Consider the following 19,449-nt stretch of genomic DNA (forward strand, 5'->3'; position numbering starts at 1 on the left):
ATGCTAAAGAAGTGCCTTTGGTTTTTTTGTTTGTTTGTTTTATTTGAGCTATGTAAGTTTGAAAGCAGAAACTTTTAAGCAGGAGGAAATAGATATTATCCAGTCATGGCTATTTTGGTGATTAACGTGAATTTCCTCTCAATGGTTAAGAATTTTAACCTTGTGGCCTAGGGGAGGATTGTAGACCTCTCTTACAAGAATTTAAACAGGGAAGCTAGGAGATGAATGATTGACTTTATGATGCTATTATGTCTAAGAAAATATATCAAGCAAATTGCAGTTTACCTCTGGAACCTTTCTGCCATAAGCAAAAAGGTTATGGTTAAAATCCTCAAAAAATATGGTTCAAAACCTCCTGTTCTGGCTCATACTTTGTACCTCCACTTAGCTGTTTTTTTACTCATAAGCAGGTAAGATTATTCCAGGAAAAACCCCACTGTTTTGTTCTATAACATGTTCATCAGGGAGGCCCTATTCAAAGTATTTTAAATAGGGCCTCCCCTGGTGGCGCAGTGGTTGAGCGCTGGGCTGCGAAGCTGCCCACAGCCTCTACAGCACCGGTTCGATCCCCGGCTGCTCCCCAGCCACCGGAGGAGGGTCCCACATGGCGCGCAGACCTCTTCTGTCTCGCCCGCTGCTCCCCTCAGCAGTGTACTTCGGTCCTTCTGCCTGCTCTGCTCCCCGCTCTGGCTCTGGTGAATCCTCTCGCCCTCCCGCGCTTCTGACTGTACCCAGTGCTTGTATAAATAAAAAAATAAATCTTTAAAAAAAAAGAAAAGTATTGTAAATAACCTGTGCACTCCTGTCAACAAAAACTAACCACACCCGTCATCAGAGTGGAGCCCACCTCGGCAATGCAAAAAGTCACAGCTCAGAAACAAAGGCTCCAGAAAGCAGCCAGATCTCCCCCTTCTGAGGGATAGTCTCTCAACTCTAGTTATTTGAAACCTGTCAGTTTCTTCTCAAGTCTTTCGTGAGAACTATCTAGAACATGTTATAGAACAAAACAGTGGGGTTTTTCCTGGAATAATCTTACCTGCTTATGAGTAAAAAAACAATTAAGTGGAGGTACAAAGTATGAGCCAGAACAGGAGGTTTTGAACCATTTTTTTTGAGGATTTTAACCATAACCTTTTTGCTTATGGCAGAAAGGTTCCAGAGGTAAACCGCAATTTGCTTGATATATTTTCTTAGACATAATAGCATCATAAAGTCAATCACTCATCTCCTAGCTTCCCTGTTTAAATTCTTGTAAGAGAGGTCTACAATCCTCCCCTAGGCCACAAGGTTAAAATTCTTAACCATTGAGAGGAAATTCACGTTAATCACCAAAATAGCCATGACTGGATAATATCTATTTCCTCCTGCTTAAAAGTTTCTGCTTTCAAACTTACATAGCTCAAATAAAACAAAAAAAAAACCAAAGGCACTTCTTTAGCATCCTTTCTAGTTTCCCTCATAAAGAACATGCAATCAAGTCAGAGCTGGACACCTCCCAGTCCACACACAAGGGCAAACAAACTCCACACTCACCAACCACGTGTCCCCTGAAGAAGTCCTGCCATTTGACAGCATACTCGCTTTCATCTTTACCATCCACCACAACGACTTTGAAATTCTGGGAAAAGCGTTCAGTACTTGATGTCAGGTATAATTTAAAATGCCTAAAGAAAAAAGTATCCATATTTTACTATAAGCACATAAAACAAAAGTCTAATTTTCATTTAACTTTCTTTAAAAGCCAGAAGAGCTGACAATAATAAAGCACAATGCAAGTTGTAACATCTGTGTAGAAACTCAGCGCTCTCTCTTGTAAAGACAAATTTTTTTAATTGTAAGAAGTTGGCAGACTAAAAAAAACCTAAAAGCAAGGGAAGAAAGAGTCAAAGCACTTACGCATACACCTTTTCTGGAGACTCCAAAGAATAAGGAAACACCCACATCTGGATAGTCTTGGGGTCCTGCTCATCTTAAACATTTATTAAAAAGTAATCTGTCTTATTAGATACCATTTGCTAAGCTGTACACATTATCTCTACTCCCCACAGTCAAATGGTGGCTTGGAGGTTAATCAAAGCACTCAAGGTGACACTGCTAGTCAATGAGGAATGGAAAAACGAACTTTTATTTCAGAAGCCTGCACTATTCTGCCTCCAGCAATCAAGCTATTCAGACTGTCATGCAATTTCACAAAGGCTGCTTTCTATACTTCGAAGCACTTGTGCTTTGTTTCTCCTTCTTGAAAAAAATGAATCTGCAATTATAAGGAAAAAACATGTAAGTATCCAACACAGACATTGAATACACAGTCCAGTTCTTCAGCTGGCTTTTGTTTTCTAGGAGTTTCATAGACCTGGCCTAAAAACTGGGCGTGGTGTGTAAGAATCTTTCAATCACTGCTTATAGAACCTTTTCAATGTGCTTCCAAACACCAAAGACTGAAAAAGGTATGTTATTCATCTCAGCCACAAGAACAAATTGTGTCAGCCTTGGTGGTGGAAATCTAAACTGTTACACTCCCAAGGTTTGGATGAGTCTGAACAGCCGAGAAGAATCCAGACTAGAGCTGTTTCTATGGCAACAAATATTTTTGAGCAGCAAAACAGGGTAGTTTTAGTTTGCTTGTAGTTTTTTTTAATGATCACAGGGAAAGAGACAATAGAACATTCTTTCAGAAAACCTTGGGGCATTTTCTCTGCTATCTTAATACATATCTTCCTACACATAGTTATGACCCCCAATCAATTAAAGAGAACACTGAAAAGCATCTCCTTTATAAATGCCGTATTATTTAGAATTCTAGCACTGAGTCTTGATATTTTTACTGAACATTCTTTCCAGAAAAACCAAATTGCATTCTTAATATCTACGCTAAGAATTGTCTCTAGTATAAGAGAAGAACCATATAACAATTCTAGATACATTCAAGCAAATCCCTGAATAATATCATTTCACGCAACATTTTCTTACAACACTGATGAGAAAGAACAATCACGGGACCATTCTCTGTGTGGGTTTTCTCTCTCGGGATCCTGGTTTCATTTCAAAGATGCACACATGAGGTTTACTGGGGGGTCTCAACTGAGCCCACCAGAGTGATGGAGGGCGTCCTGTCCAGAGTGGGTTCCTGCCTGGGGCCCTGTGCTGCCAAGCTGGACTCAGCGGCCCCCTCCTCACCCTGAACTGGAATAAGTGGGTTGGAAAATGAATGAATACAATGATTGTTTAATATTAGAAGTGTTCTGAGTTTTTATTTAGCAGTTTGGTGATGTTTCTGTGACCAGAAATACACTGTAAGAACTTAACTCTTGTTCATATTAATTAGCCTGTGGTAAAATTGGCTTCATGACACATCATTTCAGTTGGTCACAGCATGCAAGAAACTATCAACAATGTTAAGTGAGAATTTACTGTATAATAAAGCAACAAGTGAGAATGGATCCATTTCCTCAACATGCTAAATTAAGTGCTAAAATAATTTAGTAACGAAAAGGACAAACTCAACAGAAAAAATGGTAAAAGGATAAGACAAGGGAGACAGAGAAAAATAACTTATAAATACAAGAAAACAAGCTGAATTTCATAAAAAGTGAAAATCAAAACAACTATGAAATCCTTTTAGAGAAGCAAAAATTAAAGGCTGATAAAACCTAGTATTGGCAAGTTTTTTAGTTAATTGGCAAACTCACACACATCTGGTAATAGAGGAAAGCCTTTAGGAGGAAACATGGCAGTATCAACAATTATGTATATCCTTGACCCAGTTACTCTCCTTTTAGGAATAGAGTCTATTAAAATACATAGACAAGACAGTCTCTGGAGCATTATTACACAAAAACTATTATAAAAAACATCCTCTGACAGGGAACTATCAATAAACTGTTAAAATTCTATGCAATAAGAATATTTATGGGGAGCCTCCCTGGTGGTGCAAGCAGTTAAGTCGCAGCACTGTGAAGCTATCTGCAGCCACTGAAGAAGAGTTCAATCTCCGGTCAGGGAGCTGACCCAGATGGTGCAGCAGACCTCTCCTGTCACCCTGCTGCTCCCCTCAGCAGTGTATTTCAGCAGATCCACCTGTTCTGCTCCCCACTCTGTTTCTGGTGAAACCTCTCAACCCAGCACCTCTGACGTGCACCCCAGCTCTTGTATGCATAAATGAAACTTTAAAAAAAAAAAAAGGGGGGGGGGGAGGGCCTCCCCTGCTGGCGCAGGCCAGTTGAGTGCCGCGCTGTGAAGCTATCCGCAGCCTCTGCAGCACCAGTTTGATCCTGGCCGGCAGGCGGGGATTCCACATGGTGCAGCGGACCTCTTCTGTCTCGCCCGCTGCTCCCCTCAGCGGTGTGTTTCGTCAGTCTGCCTGTTCTGTTCCACGTTTCTGTCTCTGGTGAATCCTCTCACCCTCCCGCGAACCTGGCTTGTACCCCGGTTCTTGTATAAATAAATAAATCTTTAAAAAAAGGAATATTTATGGAGTTGTTAAAATGGAGCTAAATCTATTATCCGTATCACCCACATATATGTACATAAAGATCTATATGCAAAACAATGCATTTAATCTTTTAGAAATCGCACAGGAAATCTCTGGCTCTGAGGAAGGCCAAAAGAGGAAGGTCAGGTGTCAGGTGCGGAAGAAATGAAAACTTCTTATACTTTCTGTAATTTAGTTTCTTTGACCAGGTACAAATGTTACTTTTATTTCTTTCCGTATTTGTTGGCGAAGGCCTATCCTATGACTAAAGAACGATTCAGCCCCTTTATACTCTCCCAGTGTTTGTTTCTCTTATTAGCTAAAATGTCCTAAAATTTTTTTAGAAAGAGGCCTCCAATTATTTAACACATTTAAATCTGCAAAACGTAAGAGATCTTAAAATTCCTGCCATCTATCAATTTATATGAGTGGAACTCAACGTAAAACAAGCACTGAATCCTAGACCAGCTCCTCACTAGGCTGGAGGGTCCTGAACACATACTCTCAGTGTCTTCGTATTCAACATAAAATTAGTACTCAGCATAAAAGGCACTGCTTGGCACATGATTGATAGTTCTAAAGCAGCACAAAAAATTTAGGTAGTATTCAATTAATTAAAATTCCTTGTTAGAATTCCATGAACAGGGGCCTCCCTGGTGGCACAGGGGTTAAAGTCTCAGCACTATCAAGCTCTCCCCCGCTGCTGCGGCCTGAGCTTGATCTCCAGCCAGAGAGCTGACCCACATGGGGAGCAGACCTCTCCTGTCTGGCCAGCTGCTCCCCTCAGCAGTATATTTCAGGGGATCCACCTGTTCTGTTACCCACTCTCTCTGCTGAATCCTCTCGCCCCCCCCGAACCTTTGGCCAACACCCCAGTTCTTGTATGCATAAATAAAAATAAATGTTAAAAAAAAAATTCCATGAAAATATAATACCATCATTAACACCTCTGTAACATCTGTACTTTTAATGCTCATCAGAATGAATTTCAGAATAATCAGTACTTTATGGAGGAATCATGGACAGACTATCAACTACAAAATCTTTAAAACGTTACTTCCTAAAATTTCAGTAGACACCCTTAGTCTTCTGCTTTTGCCAAACCAACTTTTCCACTTCCCCAACACTATCTTTGAATAATTCAAATTACCTGTTCAAGGCTGAAAATGTTAGCAGTGTTTCTAAATGCGTTGATGCACGGAGATCCCGCCTTCTTACTGAGTGCTGCCGGATATTGGATAGAGAGAGGATATCGTAGTCTGAGAGCAAAGAATCAAGCTTTTCTAAAACAAAAGTAAAAGATTATTAGCACCTAAGTCTATTAATCAATTGTAGTATCACTAAAATATCAGACAGGGCCTCCCTGGGGGCACAGCTGTTGAGCGCTGGGTTGCGAAGCCGGTTCGATCCCCGGCTGCTCCCCGGCCACCGGAGGAGGGTCCCACATGGCGCGCAGACCCCTCCTGCCGCCCGCTGCTCCCCTCAGCAGTGTGCTTCGGTCCTTCTGCCTGCTCTGCTTCCCGCTCTGGCTCTGGTGAATTCTCTCCCCCTCCCGCGCTTCTGACTGAACCCAGTGCTTCTATGCATAAACAAACAAATAAATAAATAAATCTTTTAAAAATATAAAATATCAGACAATAAACTCTTCCTGATGTGACACATTATGAAGTCACAACCTATGAGGCATTCTTAGCAAAACAACAACAAATTTTGAAGCTAAATCTAATCAAGATGTAACTTCCTTTTTAGGACATAGATTAGATGTTGCCAAATTAAATAACAACCTTAGGAAGTAATCAGCCACACCCAAAATGTTAGAATTCCTGCAGAACAAATGACCCAATTTCTTCCGGAAATAAATGGCATGGGAAATAAGGGACGGGTGGAGATATAACCGATAAGAACACAGCACGTAAGCCAACGTGTGCACCTTTTTGGATTCTAGGTCAAACAAATTTGGAAGAATATTTGTAACAATTAGGGAAATGTGGAAATGAATCCATGTTTACAGTAAATGCTAATAATCTTGCTATAACCAAGGTTATCTTACTATACAACAACGTCAATTCTAAATTAAAGGCATTTCTGGCTTCTATGTTGAGAATTTCTAAAAACAAAGTTGCCAACTTGACCTGCCCACTGTTGGCTTAGGCCACCAGGATTCCATCAACTTACCAGTTGCTGTACAATAATCACTGTATTAATGGCCCAAGCAAACAAAAACTGAGAAAGTAAATCTTTCACAGAAAAATCACATCAAATTAAAGAGCAAAAATGTGGTAACATCCCTATCACTGCTACCCTTAATGGCATAATCCACTGGATATAAGTTCAAGTGATAAGACCAAACTAACGCCTAGAAAAAAAGCAACGTTAATGAATTTACCAGGCACACTTGGAACCCAAGAAAAGCGCTGTCCCCGAGAGCACAAGCATAAACAGCTGTGTTGGTACAGAGCAAGAGCAAACATTATAAAGGAATGTTACTCCTGTAAGTCACATAATTTTGGTGCCTTAAGTCTCTGCAAAAACTGTCTAAAACACATGAGGTGATGCTTTCCTTTTATTTCCTCAAATATAACTGTAGAAGCAGATTTATACAAAATCATTCCACCAAACTCAGAGACTGGCGTCAAAACACAGCAGCAGAGGGGCCTCCCTGGTGGCGCAGGGGTTAAAGACACAGCACTATCAGGCTATCACCAGCAGGTGTTTAGTCCCCAGCTGGCCAGGGAGCTGACCCACATGGCGCAGCAGACTTCATCTATCTCCTCTTCTGTCTTGCCCGCTGCTCCCCTCAGCAGCATATTTCAGTAGATCTGCCTGTTCTGCTCCCCAACTGTCTCTGCTGAATCCTCTCACCATCACCTCCGAACCTCTGGCCTACACCCCAGTCCTTGTATGCATAAATAAATCTTTAATTAAAAAAATAAAAATCATAAAAAAAAAAAACAACAACACAGCAGCAGAGCTTATAAATACAAGTGTATTGCTAGTGAGGTTAAATGTGCTCACAAATCCATATTCACAATCCATCCAAGGCTTTTCTCCTCACTCTTCCCCTAAATGTTCTCAAATGGTTCATTCTTCAACTCATTAATTCACTGCTATGTGCCAGGCACTGGTCCGATTGCTGAGATACAGCATTAAATCAAAGTCTTTGCCTAAAGAAACACTCATTTCAGTGTGAAGGAAACGGACAAAGCAAAAGAAAAATATGTCAATGCTGTGGACACCAAAGCAAGAAAGCTGAGGCAGGATGGGAAGAGCCAGTTTATACAGAGTGGTCGAAGACAGGGACATGCCTCACGGTTACAAGGTATGTAAGCAGGTAAAGCCCAAGCAAGGCCTGGTGCTAGCTGATCAAGTAACTCGATCAAAGATGTTCATTCAAGGTTCTAAAACTCAAGGTTAAATAAAGGTGCAGCAAATTCACACTCGCTGGGTACCACCCATGTTCCACTAACAAAATTTCCTTTAAAATTTACTCCAGAGGAAAGCTGTCTCAGATGACAACACTCACTTTTATCCCACTGGATGGAGCCTGGTGATCTGGCCTTGCTAGTTACAAGCTTGGCAGCCCAATGAAAAACCTTCAAGAAGCAAAGAAGCTTACAACTTACGCAACAATTTTTGAGCGTCTGCTTCCTAGAAAACACCATGCTTGGGGTTTTAGTACATCAGCTCCACCAACATCCCTGAGGTATTATCCCCATTTCACAGATGAAGAAATAAGACTCAGAGAAATAAGCCATTTGTCTAAGATCACAAAGCTAATGTACCAGGGAACTGGGATTTAAACGTGGGCCTGTTTGGCTGCAAACTCCTAACTTCACTGATGTCATATTTTTCAAACTCCTTAAAAATAGTCTTGCTTTTCTTGGATCTTCTGCTTCTTGGTCTCCTACTTTTTTTTTGACATACCAACCCAACATGACCCTTTTTTCCTTCCTCTGAATTCTGAAGTTCTTTGCTATGCCTTTCCTCTCTCACCATTTGTCTTGCCTCACAAATAGATTATAAAATGGCAGTGTCCTCACCTCACAAGACCCACCACAGAAAGTTGCGCAAAACAGTGAGCCTATGTTCACAAATTCTACAACGCTGAGATGTTGATACGATTCCCTAGTTCAACTTTCCCGATACAGGTTGGTACATGAGTCAGTTTCATTCAAGATCATAATCACTCCTACCAGCCGAGTACGCTAACCTCACCGCTGTCAGTAACAGAGGCCAGGAGCTTTCAAAGAGTGGCTCCCCCACAGCAACACAGGAACTTGTCGGAATAGTCAATTGTCAGGTCTCCCCTCAGTCCTACCGGATCAGAAATTCTTGGGGCAAAGGCCAACAATCCGTTCAATAGGCCTCCCAGCTGATATTGACACACATTCAAATTTGAGAACCGCTGAACGAGACCAGTCATGAAATGAGCAGTGAAGAAAAAAATCTTTAAGCACATGGATGTCCACTGCTCAGCTTTACATTATGCCTAAGAAAACTGGAAATTTATTAATAACTGGGAAACAGATCAAGGCACTTCCAAGTGACAAAAAAAAGAAAAAACCCTCCAATCATTAAAATACTGCTAACAACAGGTTTTTAAGAACACAAGGAAATACTTATGCCACTTTAAATAAACTAAAGTGGGTATTGCAAGATCTTAACCTTGTGTAAAAATAGAGCCATGGGGGGCCTCCCCGGTGGCTCAGTGGTTGAGCGCTGGGTTGTGAAGCTGCCCGCAGCCTCTGCAGCGCCGGTTCGATCCCCGGCTGCTCCCCGGCCACCGGAGGAGGGTCCCGCATGGCGCGCAGACCTCTCCTGCCGCCCGCTGCTCCCCTCAGCAGTGTACTTCGTCACTCTGCCTGCTCTGCTCCCCGCTCTGGCTCTGGTGAATTCTCTCACCCTCCCGCGCTTCTGACTGTAACGTGCTTATATAAATAAATAAATAAATCTTTAAAAAAAATAATCAGGGCAAGAAATTATCTTTAGGTATATTTTCTGTAACAAGCATTTTTTTCCAGTAGTTTGCTACAGAGCTGTAAATGCTTAACTTTAAAGTGTTTCAAATGTAATTTTCCTCTTTAAAAGGTATCTCAATGAGATGTCCCTAAGCCATTACAAACGGCCTGGTGAAAGCTTCCCCTTTGTGCAACTGCTGGAGTTGCTGCTCCTGCTTCTGTCTTTTCATGAGCAAGTAACCTCGGATTCTTCCACTGCACGTCACTGTCAAATTTCCAAGCGTGAGTGAGCTCAATGTTCTATAGCCTTTTCCACAAATTTACATTCCCCCCCTTCCTGAAAGCTTATTCTTTTTTCTTTTCAAGATTAATTTTTATTTATTTATGCATACAAGAACTGGGGTGTAGGCCAGAGTTGCGGAGGTGGTGGTGAGAGGATTCAGCAGAGTGGGGAGCAGAACAGGCGGATCTACTGAAATCCACTGCTGAGGGGAGCAGCGGGGAGACGGGAGAGTCTGCTGCGCCCTGTGTCAGCTCCCTCACTGGGGATCTAACTTATGCCAGCGGCTGTCTATAGCTTGATAGTCCTGAGACTTTAACCTCTGCACCACCAAGGAAGCCCCAAGAATTTATTCCTTATCCACATCCAAATCTGTCAATAAACTAGGTACAAACCACTTGCCACCGTAGAGTTTAGGACAAACAAGACTCGAAAATGCTTCAAAAACTGTCCGAGCTTGCGGTGTGGGGATATTCTCTTTTTAAAAAACTGCACATGGCTGCACAGTCCCCAGGGTGACAATCGCGCTGAACAACTGCGCTTCCTCTCCCCAGGCCAGCCACCAACACACAGGAGCAAACAACAGCCCGTTCAGGCCAGACGGGCACACTGTACCCTGTAGGTGACCCCCACCCAGCCCTCCTGACTCTGCTCTGCCAAGTGCTCCTTCCCCCCACCAGGCTCCCCTCCTCTCCTCAGGCCTCACCGCTCCAGTGTCTTCTATAGCCCCACAGGGCCCCTCACTCCCCACACATTCTGCACTTGCTTTGCCTTTCCACAAGGCCCCATCTACACGACATCAGATACTTGCTGAGAAGCTCCTTTCCTCAGGCACTGGGGACTTGGTGGAGAAAAGGGGAAATACATTTCCAGTCCTGTGACCCTGAGGGAAAGACCCCACACAAAGGATAGAAGGGGAGAAGAGCTGCAGGAAGTTGGGGAGGGACACAACGGGCAGGAGTCCTGCCCGGCCAGGCAAGGACGCATTCCCTGGGCATCAGCATGGAAACTGAGACCAAAGGTGGCGGAGGAAGAGAGGTGAGGCGAGGGCTCTAAGCGAGGGTAACACCGCTGTGGCCCACACGACACCCAAGAAAGGAGCAGCTTGAGGCTGCAGAGCTCGACCACCCAGGGGATGTGAGGCAGTGGAGCGGCTTGGGGGAGGATCCAGGGGCCAAGAGGGGAGAGCCGCACAGGGCCAGGAAGAGGCGTGAGGCAGGCGTGCACACTGCACAAAGGACAAGAGGGCTGGACCTGGGAGCAACACCTGGGCAACAGGCTGGAAGGCAGCAGTGGTCTGGTCATGAAGAAGCTGGGGCTGAATTATGGAGTCTGGGTAAGAACAGCAGCTATAAATCAGGAACGTCAATGCAATGTGGAGAATGGGTTAGAAGGGAACAAGACTGGAGTCTGGAAAATCTGCAGTAAACTGCCAAGTAACTCAGCTGGAGATCACTCAGAGACCCCCAGTTTTTGACTTGGGCACCTAATTGGGCAGACAGTGAAGCAACACTCGGAATAAAAACACGAGTAAGAGCAGGTTTGCAGGAAGGGTATATAAAGAAATGGCTATATTCTATCTCCTTAGTTTGTGACCACACTGCTCTAAGGAATGGAGTCTGTAAGCAAAGCTAACCCTGGAAGGGGAAGCCATCTCCACACACTGAGCAAAATGATGCCTGCTCACGAGGAGTGTGCCCTGCAACGTGGAGGCTCCCCGCACCATCACCCGCAGGTGAGTTTCAAAATACATGCTTCAGATACAAACTTTTTATCCTTCATCTATGACCTATATTTTTTCCCTTCCACCCACTACATCCTTTTATTTAAAGTAACACAAAGGAAAAGCACTTTTGAAATCAAAGTGAAACTTATACACCCCAACTGCAACTTCAAGAGCTCATCATGACTAAGCGCACAGGACTTAGAACTTCCCTAAATTATGCAATTCGCAAGAGTTCAACTAAAAGCAATCTGGGTGACCTAAGGAGCACGACAGCAGCCAGGATTCTATTATATATTTTTGTCTTTCAGGAAAATGCTGTCAAATCATTACTTAGTAATAATCAGTACCTGGTACTACAGTTATGCTAATGTGTGTAAGACACAAAGGCTAATAAACAATAAACCATGGTCTTTACTATGAAACTATTCACTGGTCTTGACCAACTCAATCTAAATAATAGAAAAGGGTTAAGCGACAAATCACACCTGAGGCCACCAAACACAAAAAGTTATTCTTTAGAAGAAAAAAAACCCTTACATTTATTACTGTGTGAACCTGATAACTCACCAAGACCTTTCTGCTTCACTTTTCCCTGCTGCCTCATTAAAAAAAACTACACATGCACCCTAAGGTTCATTCCAAACTTGCTAAGCGGTCTCTCAGTACCCCCAGCAGCAGTGTTCTAACCTGCTCACCTGCCTAATCTGAAGTCTGGGCTCAGGTGTCACCTCCTTCAGGAAGCCTTCCCAACCTTCCTGGGGTAGGTTCAGCACCCCTTCATAGTAATATCTGCCTCAAAGTGCTCTCACTCTCCTCCCTGTTTTAGAGTGCTTAGCTCTCTATTCCGCTATGGAATTGTCTGACCTTTGTATTCCCAGTACCACACATACTTGCATGCAGTATTTTTCAAATTTTAATACATAGGCACATCTGCACATTTTTCTGGCACTAATGACTAGCACTTGGCAAATAAAAACACCTTATGACCTATGACTGTTGCTGAAAATTGGCCTAGAAAGTGATGTTTCCTTAGAATGCCCGCTCCCCTGAGAGTTATGCCAATTACTTTGCCACAGTAAAAGTGCAGCAGCTGCGTGGCACGGCAAAAAGATCTCAGTATCCCAAAATGAGGCGGATCCTTGTCCTACGCCCCCACCCACCAGCCCTATTTCAAAATTTTCCCTCCATCTGCACTGACTTTCACATCTCGGCGCTTCCTGCCAGGCTCCCTGGCCCTGCATTAAACCCTCACCTGTAACCCGCTGTAACCTGAAGAACCACGGGCTGTGGTTCAGGTGAGAACACTCAACGCCCTCCACACCCTTTCGGTCAATCACAATTTCTGTCCATTAAGTTAGAAAAAATCGCCAGGTAAACAGCAACATTTTAATCAGCCTAAGGAGAAGCCACGCGGTGTCTGGATCAGCACCGGCGCCCAGGCCGGGACTGCGCCTCGCGGGCTGCCCGGCTGCCCCGCAAGGCTCTCCCCGCAGCTCCCCCAAGCTCAAGTCTCTTAGGGGGCGCTCCTCCAAGCCCGGACAGCCTGAGCACCCGCGACCTTCCGGGCTCCAGACGGCCCCGGGTGCTCGCGCCCGAGCCCCTCTCGGCGCAGCGGCGGGGGGGGGGGGGGCGCACGCAGGGGCGGCCCGGAGCCCGGGGTCCCCGCCCCGCTCCTCCAACTCGCCGCGCCAGGAGCCCGAGCAGCGGCTTCCGCGGCCCCCGGTCCACCCGCCGCCTCCGGCCCTGCCCTCCGCGGGGAAGCCCAGCTCCGGGCGGCAAGCGTGTCCGGCCTCGGCGGGGACCAGCCGCGAGCGGGCAGGGCCGGGCCGCGCAGCCCCGCAAACCGCAGCCCGCGCCCTCCAGCCCGCGCCCAGCCCGCGCCCCAGCCCGCACCCCCCAGCCCGCACCCTCCAGCCCGCGCCCTCCAGCCCGCACCCCCCAGCCCGCGTCCCAGCCCGCACCCCCCAGCCCGCGCCCCCCAGCCCGCGCCCTCCAGCCCGCACCCCCCAGCCCGCGCCCCAGCCCGCGCCCTCCAACCCGCGCCCCAGCCCGCGCCCCCCAGCCCGCGCCCTCCAGCCCGCGCCCTCCAACCCGCGCCCCAGCCCGCGCCCCCCAGCCCGCGCCCTCCAACCCGCGCCCTCCAGCCCGCGCCCCCCAACCCGCGCCCCAGCCCGCGCCCTCCAACCCGCGCCCCAGCCCGCGCCCCCCAGCCCGCGCCCCAGCCCGCGCCCCCCAGCTCGCGCCCCCCAGCCCGCGCCCCAGCCCGCGCGCCCCAGCCCGCGCCCCCCAGCTCGCGCCCCCCAGCCCGCGCCCCAGCCCGCTCGCGCCGCCTCCCCGCGCCCCGGAGCGCAGACCCGGGGCGGGCGCGCCCGCCGGCCCCCGCGGGGAGACCCCGGCCCCGCCCGGAGCCCCGCCGACCACACCCCTCGCCGCCGCCGGAGCCGCGGCCCCCGCGGCCCGCCCCAGGCCCCGAGCCCGGCCCGCTCCTCCCGGGCCGCCCCCCGCGGTTACCGAGGCGCGGCGGGGAGCCGGGGCCCGGCGGGCCCGGAGGTCGCGGCGCCAGCGCCAAGGGGAGCAGCAGGCCGGCCAGGAGCAGGAGACGCCGCCGCATGTTCCTCCGCCGCGGCCCCTCTCGCCGCAGCCTCCGCCGACCCGGCCCGGCGCCGCTCACATCGGGGCGGACCGGCCGCCTCAGCCCTCGGGCCTCCGCGCCGCCTGCCGGGAGACTCCGGAGCGGCGCGCCCGGAAGCGCCGGAGCGCGACAGCCCGGCCGAGCCCGCTTCCGGCGCCGCCGCCGCCCGCGCCGCCCACCGCCGGAAGTCGGCGCCGCGCGGCACGCCGGGAGCCCGCTCGCCCCGCCCCGCCCGCCCCCGCGGCGGCCGCCATCTTGCCGGCGCGCCCGGCCCGCCCGCGGCGGCGGGTGCGGCCCGCGACGTCCCGGCCGGCTCCGGCCCCGGGTGGCCGCCGCGCGGGGGGCGGGGCGCGCGACCAGGCCTCCTCCCGGGCCGGCGGCGGGCTCGGGCCCGGAAACCGCCCCGGGCGGCGGGAGGCACCGGGCCCGGCGACGACCCGGGCCCCGCCGGCCGCGGGAGCCGCCCTCACGCGCCGCTGCCCCGGCCCGCGCGTCTCCCGCAGCCCGAGCCGGGCCCGCGCAGCGCGGAGGCCGCGGTTGCTAAAAGCCGGCGCTCGGCCGGGGCCCGCGGCCCCGAGGCCTGGGGGTCGCGTCTTGGTGGGGGTCGCTTCGGGAGGGTTTTATGGGCCGGAGCGAAACAGGCTCAGACCTCGGGGCTTGTTGTGGTTTTGGCTTGACTGACGCGTGCACGAGACACGACGCGTTTCCCATTTAAAGAGCGAGCGGGACAGCTGTTGTCTCCATTGCGGTGTGGTAGGCTTGAGGAATAAAGCATTGGCTGGTCAACTTTCAAGGCCAGTTCTGTTAGGGGGAAAAGGCTGTCCTAAAGCTGATCCCATACAGGCTGTGTGGACGCCACCCCCACCCCAGGCCAAAGCCAAAGACACTGGGAACTCCACATCCCATCCCCACCCAAGGGAAGGTGGCTGGGACCTGAGGGTGGGGTTCAGCAGCCAGGTGGGTATAAAGCCAGACACATGGGCTTTGGGGGGGTCCCCCATCTTGGCTCCCCGCCAGCTCGCAGCGTCCGGCCAGCTCTGAGAGTGACTTTGGGTTTCCAGGTCGGCGGATCGGGTGGGACGCATGAAAGACTTTATTTCCCTAGTTTCTCCCTGAGTTGTCCATTTTCCTTCTTTCCTTTTCCCTTGTAAATAAACCTTTTATGAACCTTTTGTGTGTGCCTGCAGTGGAGTATTCATAAGTCCCTTTTTAAGCGCGCGGGTGAGGACCCACAGCCAGGAACCCCGTTCAATATCGGGGCTGCTCTATAACAGCTCCTAAATAAAATATGGTTTAAACCCAGGTTCATTGTGTGACGCCCCAGTAAATCTCAGCATCCTTCCCAGGAGCTGTCCAGAATTGCTGCCTTTGTGCTTTTTGGCTGAACGCGAACCTGGTCTGTTCATTTGAGCTTTAAAACGCTTCATTACACATTACATCAATGGCATACCTAATAATGCAAGCAGAATCTCACCTCTGCAAATTGCACTCCGTAAAAATGTGAGTTGTGCACGGAATTTCTACACCAAGAATGTCATCCCACTGAGCACCAGGCAGCACTCTCCGATTTCTAACTCCAGTCGATCCTGCATTATGTTCTCAGCCCTTCTAAAGTTGTGTCACAGAAGGCACTTAGCTGTGTTTAATAAATGTGTTTTTTTAAGTACGGCTCCTGATCCATTTTTGTATTCCTACTGGGAAGTCACAGGTTTCAGGACAGTCCAGATTTCAAACCAACGCGCCATTTAGATTTCCCATCCTAATCGGAACCCAACTTGAGGTTTGTCTTTCATTTATCAATTGTTCATGCTTTTAAGATTAAAGCACCACGTGGGGGAGGTAAAGAGCTGGAGGAATATGATAGGACACATGGAGGGAAAGGCAGGACGCTCATCTCCAAAATAATTTTTTTAAATGTGCCTTATAGATTCATTTTGAAAATATTTCATCTTAAATGTAAGGATGAAATTTCCAGCATATGTGAGTACACGTAAAATGAAAGCTGCTAGGGTCCTCTTTCAAATGTACTCAATGGAATAGAAATACTGAGAGATTTGACAGCCACTGTGGAAGCCAGCTTCCCACACAGCCCCCTTGACCCGTTTCCGATATTTGCACCCACCTCCCAGCCTAGACCAAGGCTGGTGTGTGACCTCGAGCATACAGCAGAAGCAATGGTATTTTACCTCCAACATCAGTTTATAGGCACTGTCTTCAGTCTGGGTTGCTCTCTTGTTTTGCTTGCTCTCTCTTGGCTCACTCGCTGGAGGAAGCCAGCTTTCTCATCGAGAGAATATTCAGGAAGCCTACAGAGTTCCCAGGAATGAAAGTCACCAGGCAACAGCCAGCAAGTTACAGAACTGCTGAAGACCACAAGTGAGCTAGAAGTGAATTTGCCACCTGCAGCCAAACTTTGAGATAATTGCAGCCCCCCAGCCCAAAGGCTTAATCACCTCTGAGACCCTACGCCTGAATCACCCAACTAAGCCATTAGCAGATTTGTTGTTTTAAGTTCTTAAATTAGGAGCAATTTGTTACCCAGTCTCCCTCACCTTTTTTTTTTTGAAGATTTATTTGTATTTATACATACAAGAACTGGGGTGTAAGCCAGAGGTGCAGGGGACGGAGGTGAGAGGATTTCACCAGAGACAGAGTGGGGAGCAGAACAGGCAGGTTGAGTAAAGTACACTACTGAAGGGAGAAGCGGGCAAGACAGGAGAGGTCTGCTGCGCCATGTGGGTACCTCCCTGGCCGGGGATCGAACTCATGCTGCAGTAGCTGCAGATAGCTTCATAGGCTGTGTCTTAACCCCTTGCGCCACCAGGGAGGCCCCTGACTTCAGAAATTTTTACCTGTTTCAGATTCTTTTAGAAAGAAAAATGATAACTATACCATGCATGGACAACTGAAAGTCTGAGGTTACTCATTGATAAACACATGATTCCTTGGGGGCTTTTTAATGCAAGGAAAAAATGATGTCAACTTGAAATTGGAATTTCCCCCAAAGTACAGAAAGAAGGAAACCAGTCATTTCACTAAAAATGTTCTTTAAAGACAATGCATTGCTAATACTTTAGTAACCATTTCTCTGACACACACGACTTTTTGTATGTCTCTTATCAGGCATCCTTGTCATTTTCCTTTTTAATCTTTTCTTTCATTCTTACACTCTGGGCATCCTTGTCTTTAACACAGTATTTCCTGCCGTTACTACCACGCTGGATGCTGAGAGCAGAGATATCACATGGCCTATAGCTCATACGCTGGACAAACTACAGTAGAGCTGTGTTGGCGCTTTTCCTTAAGTCCTTCCTCTCTCCCTTGAGATCTCAGAGAAATTGAACCGCAGGAATGACTGCCCAGGAGGTAGACTAGGTAAAGAGTACAAACTGCAACTTCTGCTGGTTTGACAATGCCGCTGGTCTGCGTTGGCCAGAAGTCACCGCTTGGCTTGACTGGCCCCCGCGAGGCAGCAATCACCTACCCCTGCGGTCTCTCGTGGCCAGAGGCCTTTGTGCTCTACTGAGCGCTTTTCAGAAAAACAGAACACAGCCATTTAATGTTTAAAATCTGATCATTCTGGGCATCCCTGGTGGCACAGCGGGTTGAGCGCAGCACAGTGAAGCTGTCCGCAGCCTCTGTAGTTCAATCCCGGCCGGCCAGCGAGAATTCCACATGGCGCGGCAGATCTCTCCTGCCTCACCCGCTGCTCCCCTCAGCAGTGTCTTCGGTTTGTCTGCCTGTTCTGCTCCCTGCTCTGTTTCTGGTGAATTCTTTCACCCTCCCACGCCTCTGGCCTGTACCCCAGTGCTTGTACAAATAAATAACACTTTAAAAAAAAAAGTTCTTTAAAAAAAAAAAAAAAGACAGTCTGATAGTGCTGAGGTCACGTAAGGTCGCCAGCAGGGAAGAGAATACATTTCTATTTTCTTCTCTTCCTCCTTGTGTGCTGCCAAGTTTAATATTAACGTTCTTGTGATTGACTCATTGCTCTTCCTACAGCTGTTTTCTCTACGAAGGTGGGAGATGAGGATTCATGCTCCCCCCTCCCCGAGCTGTCCAGATCCTGTGGGACAGCTCTCCGGATCTCGGGCCAAACACTCTGGGAACAAAACTTGTTGCCAGGTTTGGGGACTGATGCCACCTACAGAACTTTATTCCATGTGTCTGTCCTTGGAAAGTAAATTAACGGTTAACAGTCTTGAAGAACTTGTTCTTTGCTTTTTGGCAAATTCCAATTTATTCTTGCTTGACAGTGAATGATAAACTGCACGAGTAATTCCCATTTTCCATCTAAATCCCCACATTTCCCACCTTGCCCAGCAGCTTCACCTCCTCACTCACCTGCCAAAGCTGCTATCAAGGAGTCAAGCACTGGGCCTCCTGCCTCTTCTCTTGCCCTGCCCGTGGGTCCTAAGAGGACCAAGAGCTCAGGCTGCAGTAGATGGAAAGAAAAGCAACACAGCCTTGGGGAGCAGACCCAGGGCAGAAGGCCCGGGACATGGGGAGTGCTTTGCATACCTTGGAAAGAGCTCAGTCGTTTTCCAGAAATGCTGGCTGGGGCAAGGAGGGCTGCCCCACCCCTAGCTAGCTCTCAAAAAAAAAAAAAAACATCTATTAGACAAAGAAACAAGCTGAGGCCTGAAGGGTTCTGGCTGAATAGGAATAAGCCTGTCAGTCCTTCTTGTGTAAAAGTGGCTCATTCATCATAAGGTAGAAAGACAAGGGGGGTCCAGTGGGTATGGCCTGTCGGTGCTGCAAACCCAGCTTGGCATGGAAGCTGATGTGACACATCCCCAGAGCTGGGCAGTGGGCAGGTCACACATCTGAGTGGCACCTCACAGGCATCAGGAGGTCAGAGTCTGGGATGCCCGTGGTGGGGTATGCTCCTAAGAACATCTTAGAATCAAACAGGCTGCAGGCGCCCTGCTTCCATGCCGCCTAGATTACGGTGCGCACAAGGGAGAACGGACCACTGTCCCGTGGACCCTCTGCCATGGGGGCGCCCAACACTGACCTGTGCTTCTGAGGGACTGCTCACCACAGAGCTGGCCAGAGCTGCCTGGGGGACGTTCCCATTTCTTTGCTGGCTTCCCCTGAAGCAGCACGCGTCAGACAAGAGAGCCGACGCAGAATTACAACACTGGCTCCCCCCTCCCCTGTCCCATGGACAGCCTGGTCGCTCCATCAAGTGACTTGTTGACTCATTTACAGTCAGATATTTTCTAGAAATACTCACAAACATCCACTCAACACTGCAGTTAGTGACATGGCTGTGAACTTTAAATGCACAAGGAATGTACTTGTCATCCTGACCAGCCATTTCCTTTGCAGTAACTTAATGCATGAAGCAGATCACAGCAGAGCTGCTGGGTGCAAGGC

At 48.4% G+C, this 19,449-nt stretch overlaps 1 protein-coding gene across 2 annotated transcripts in view; it reads right to left on the minus strand.

Annotated features, from left to right (window-relative positions):
• ADAM17 (ADAM metallopeptidase domain 17) overlaps positions 1 to 14,046 on the minus strand; it is a gene marked incomplete at both ends in the record, with an annotated part of 35,833 nt that extends 21,787 nt beyond the window's left edge. For both annotated transcript variants that reach the window (XM_084234932.1, XM_084234931.1), the window contains 3 exons: positions 1,534 to 1,664; positions 5,622 to 5,754; positions 13,947 to 14,046. In XM_084234932.1, coding sequence (XP_084091058.1) covers positions 1,534 to 1,664; positions 5,622 to 5,754; positions 13,947 to 14,046 — 364 coding nt within the window. The remainder of the gene's footprint in view (positions 1 to 1,533; positions 1,665 to 5,621; positions 5,755 to 13,946) is intronic.
• Between the last annotated feature and the right edge of the window lie 5,403 nt (positions 14,047 to 19,449).

Source organism: Talpa europaea, assembly GCF_964194135.1.
Source record: "Talpa europaea genome assembly, chromosome: 6".
Classification (NCBI taxonomy): Eukaryota; Metazoa; Chordata; class Mammalia; order Eulipotyphla; family Talpidae; genus Talpa; species Talpa europaea.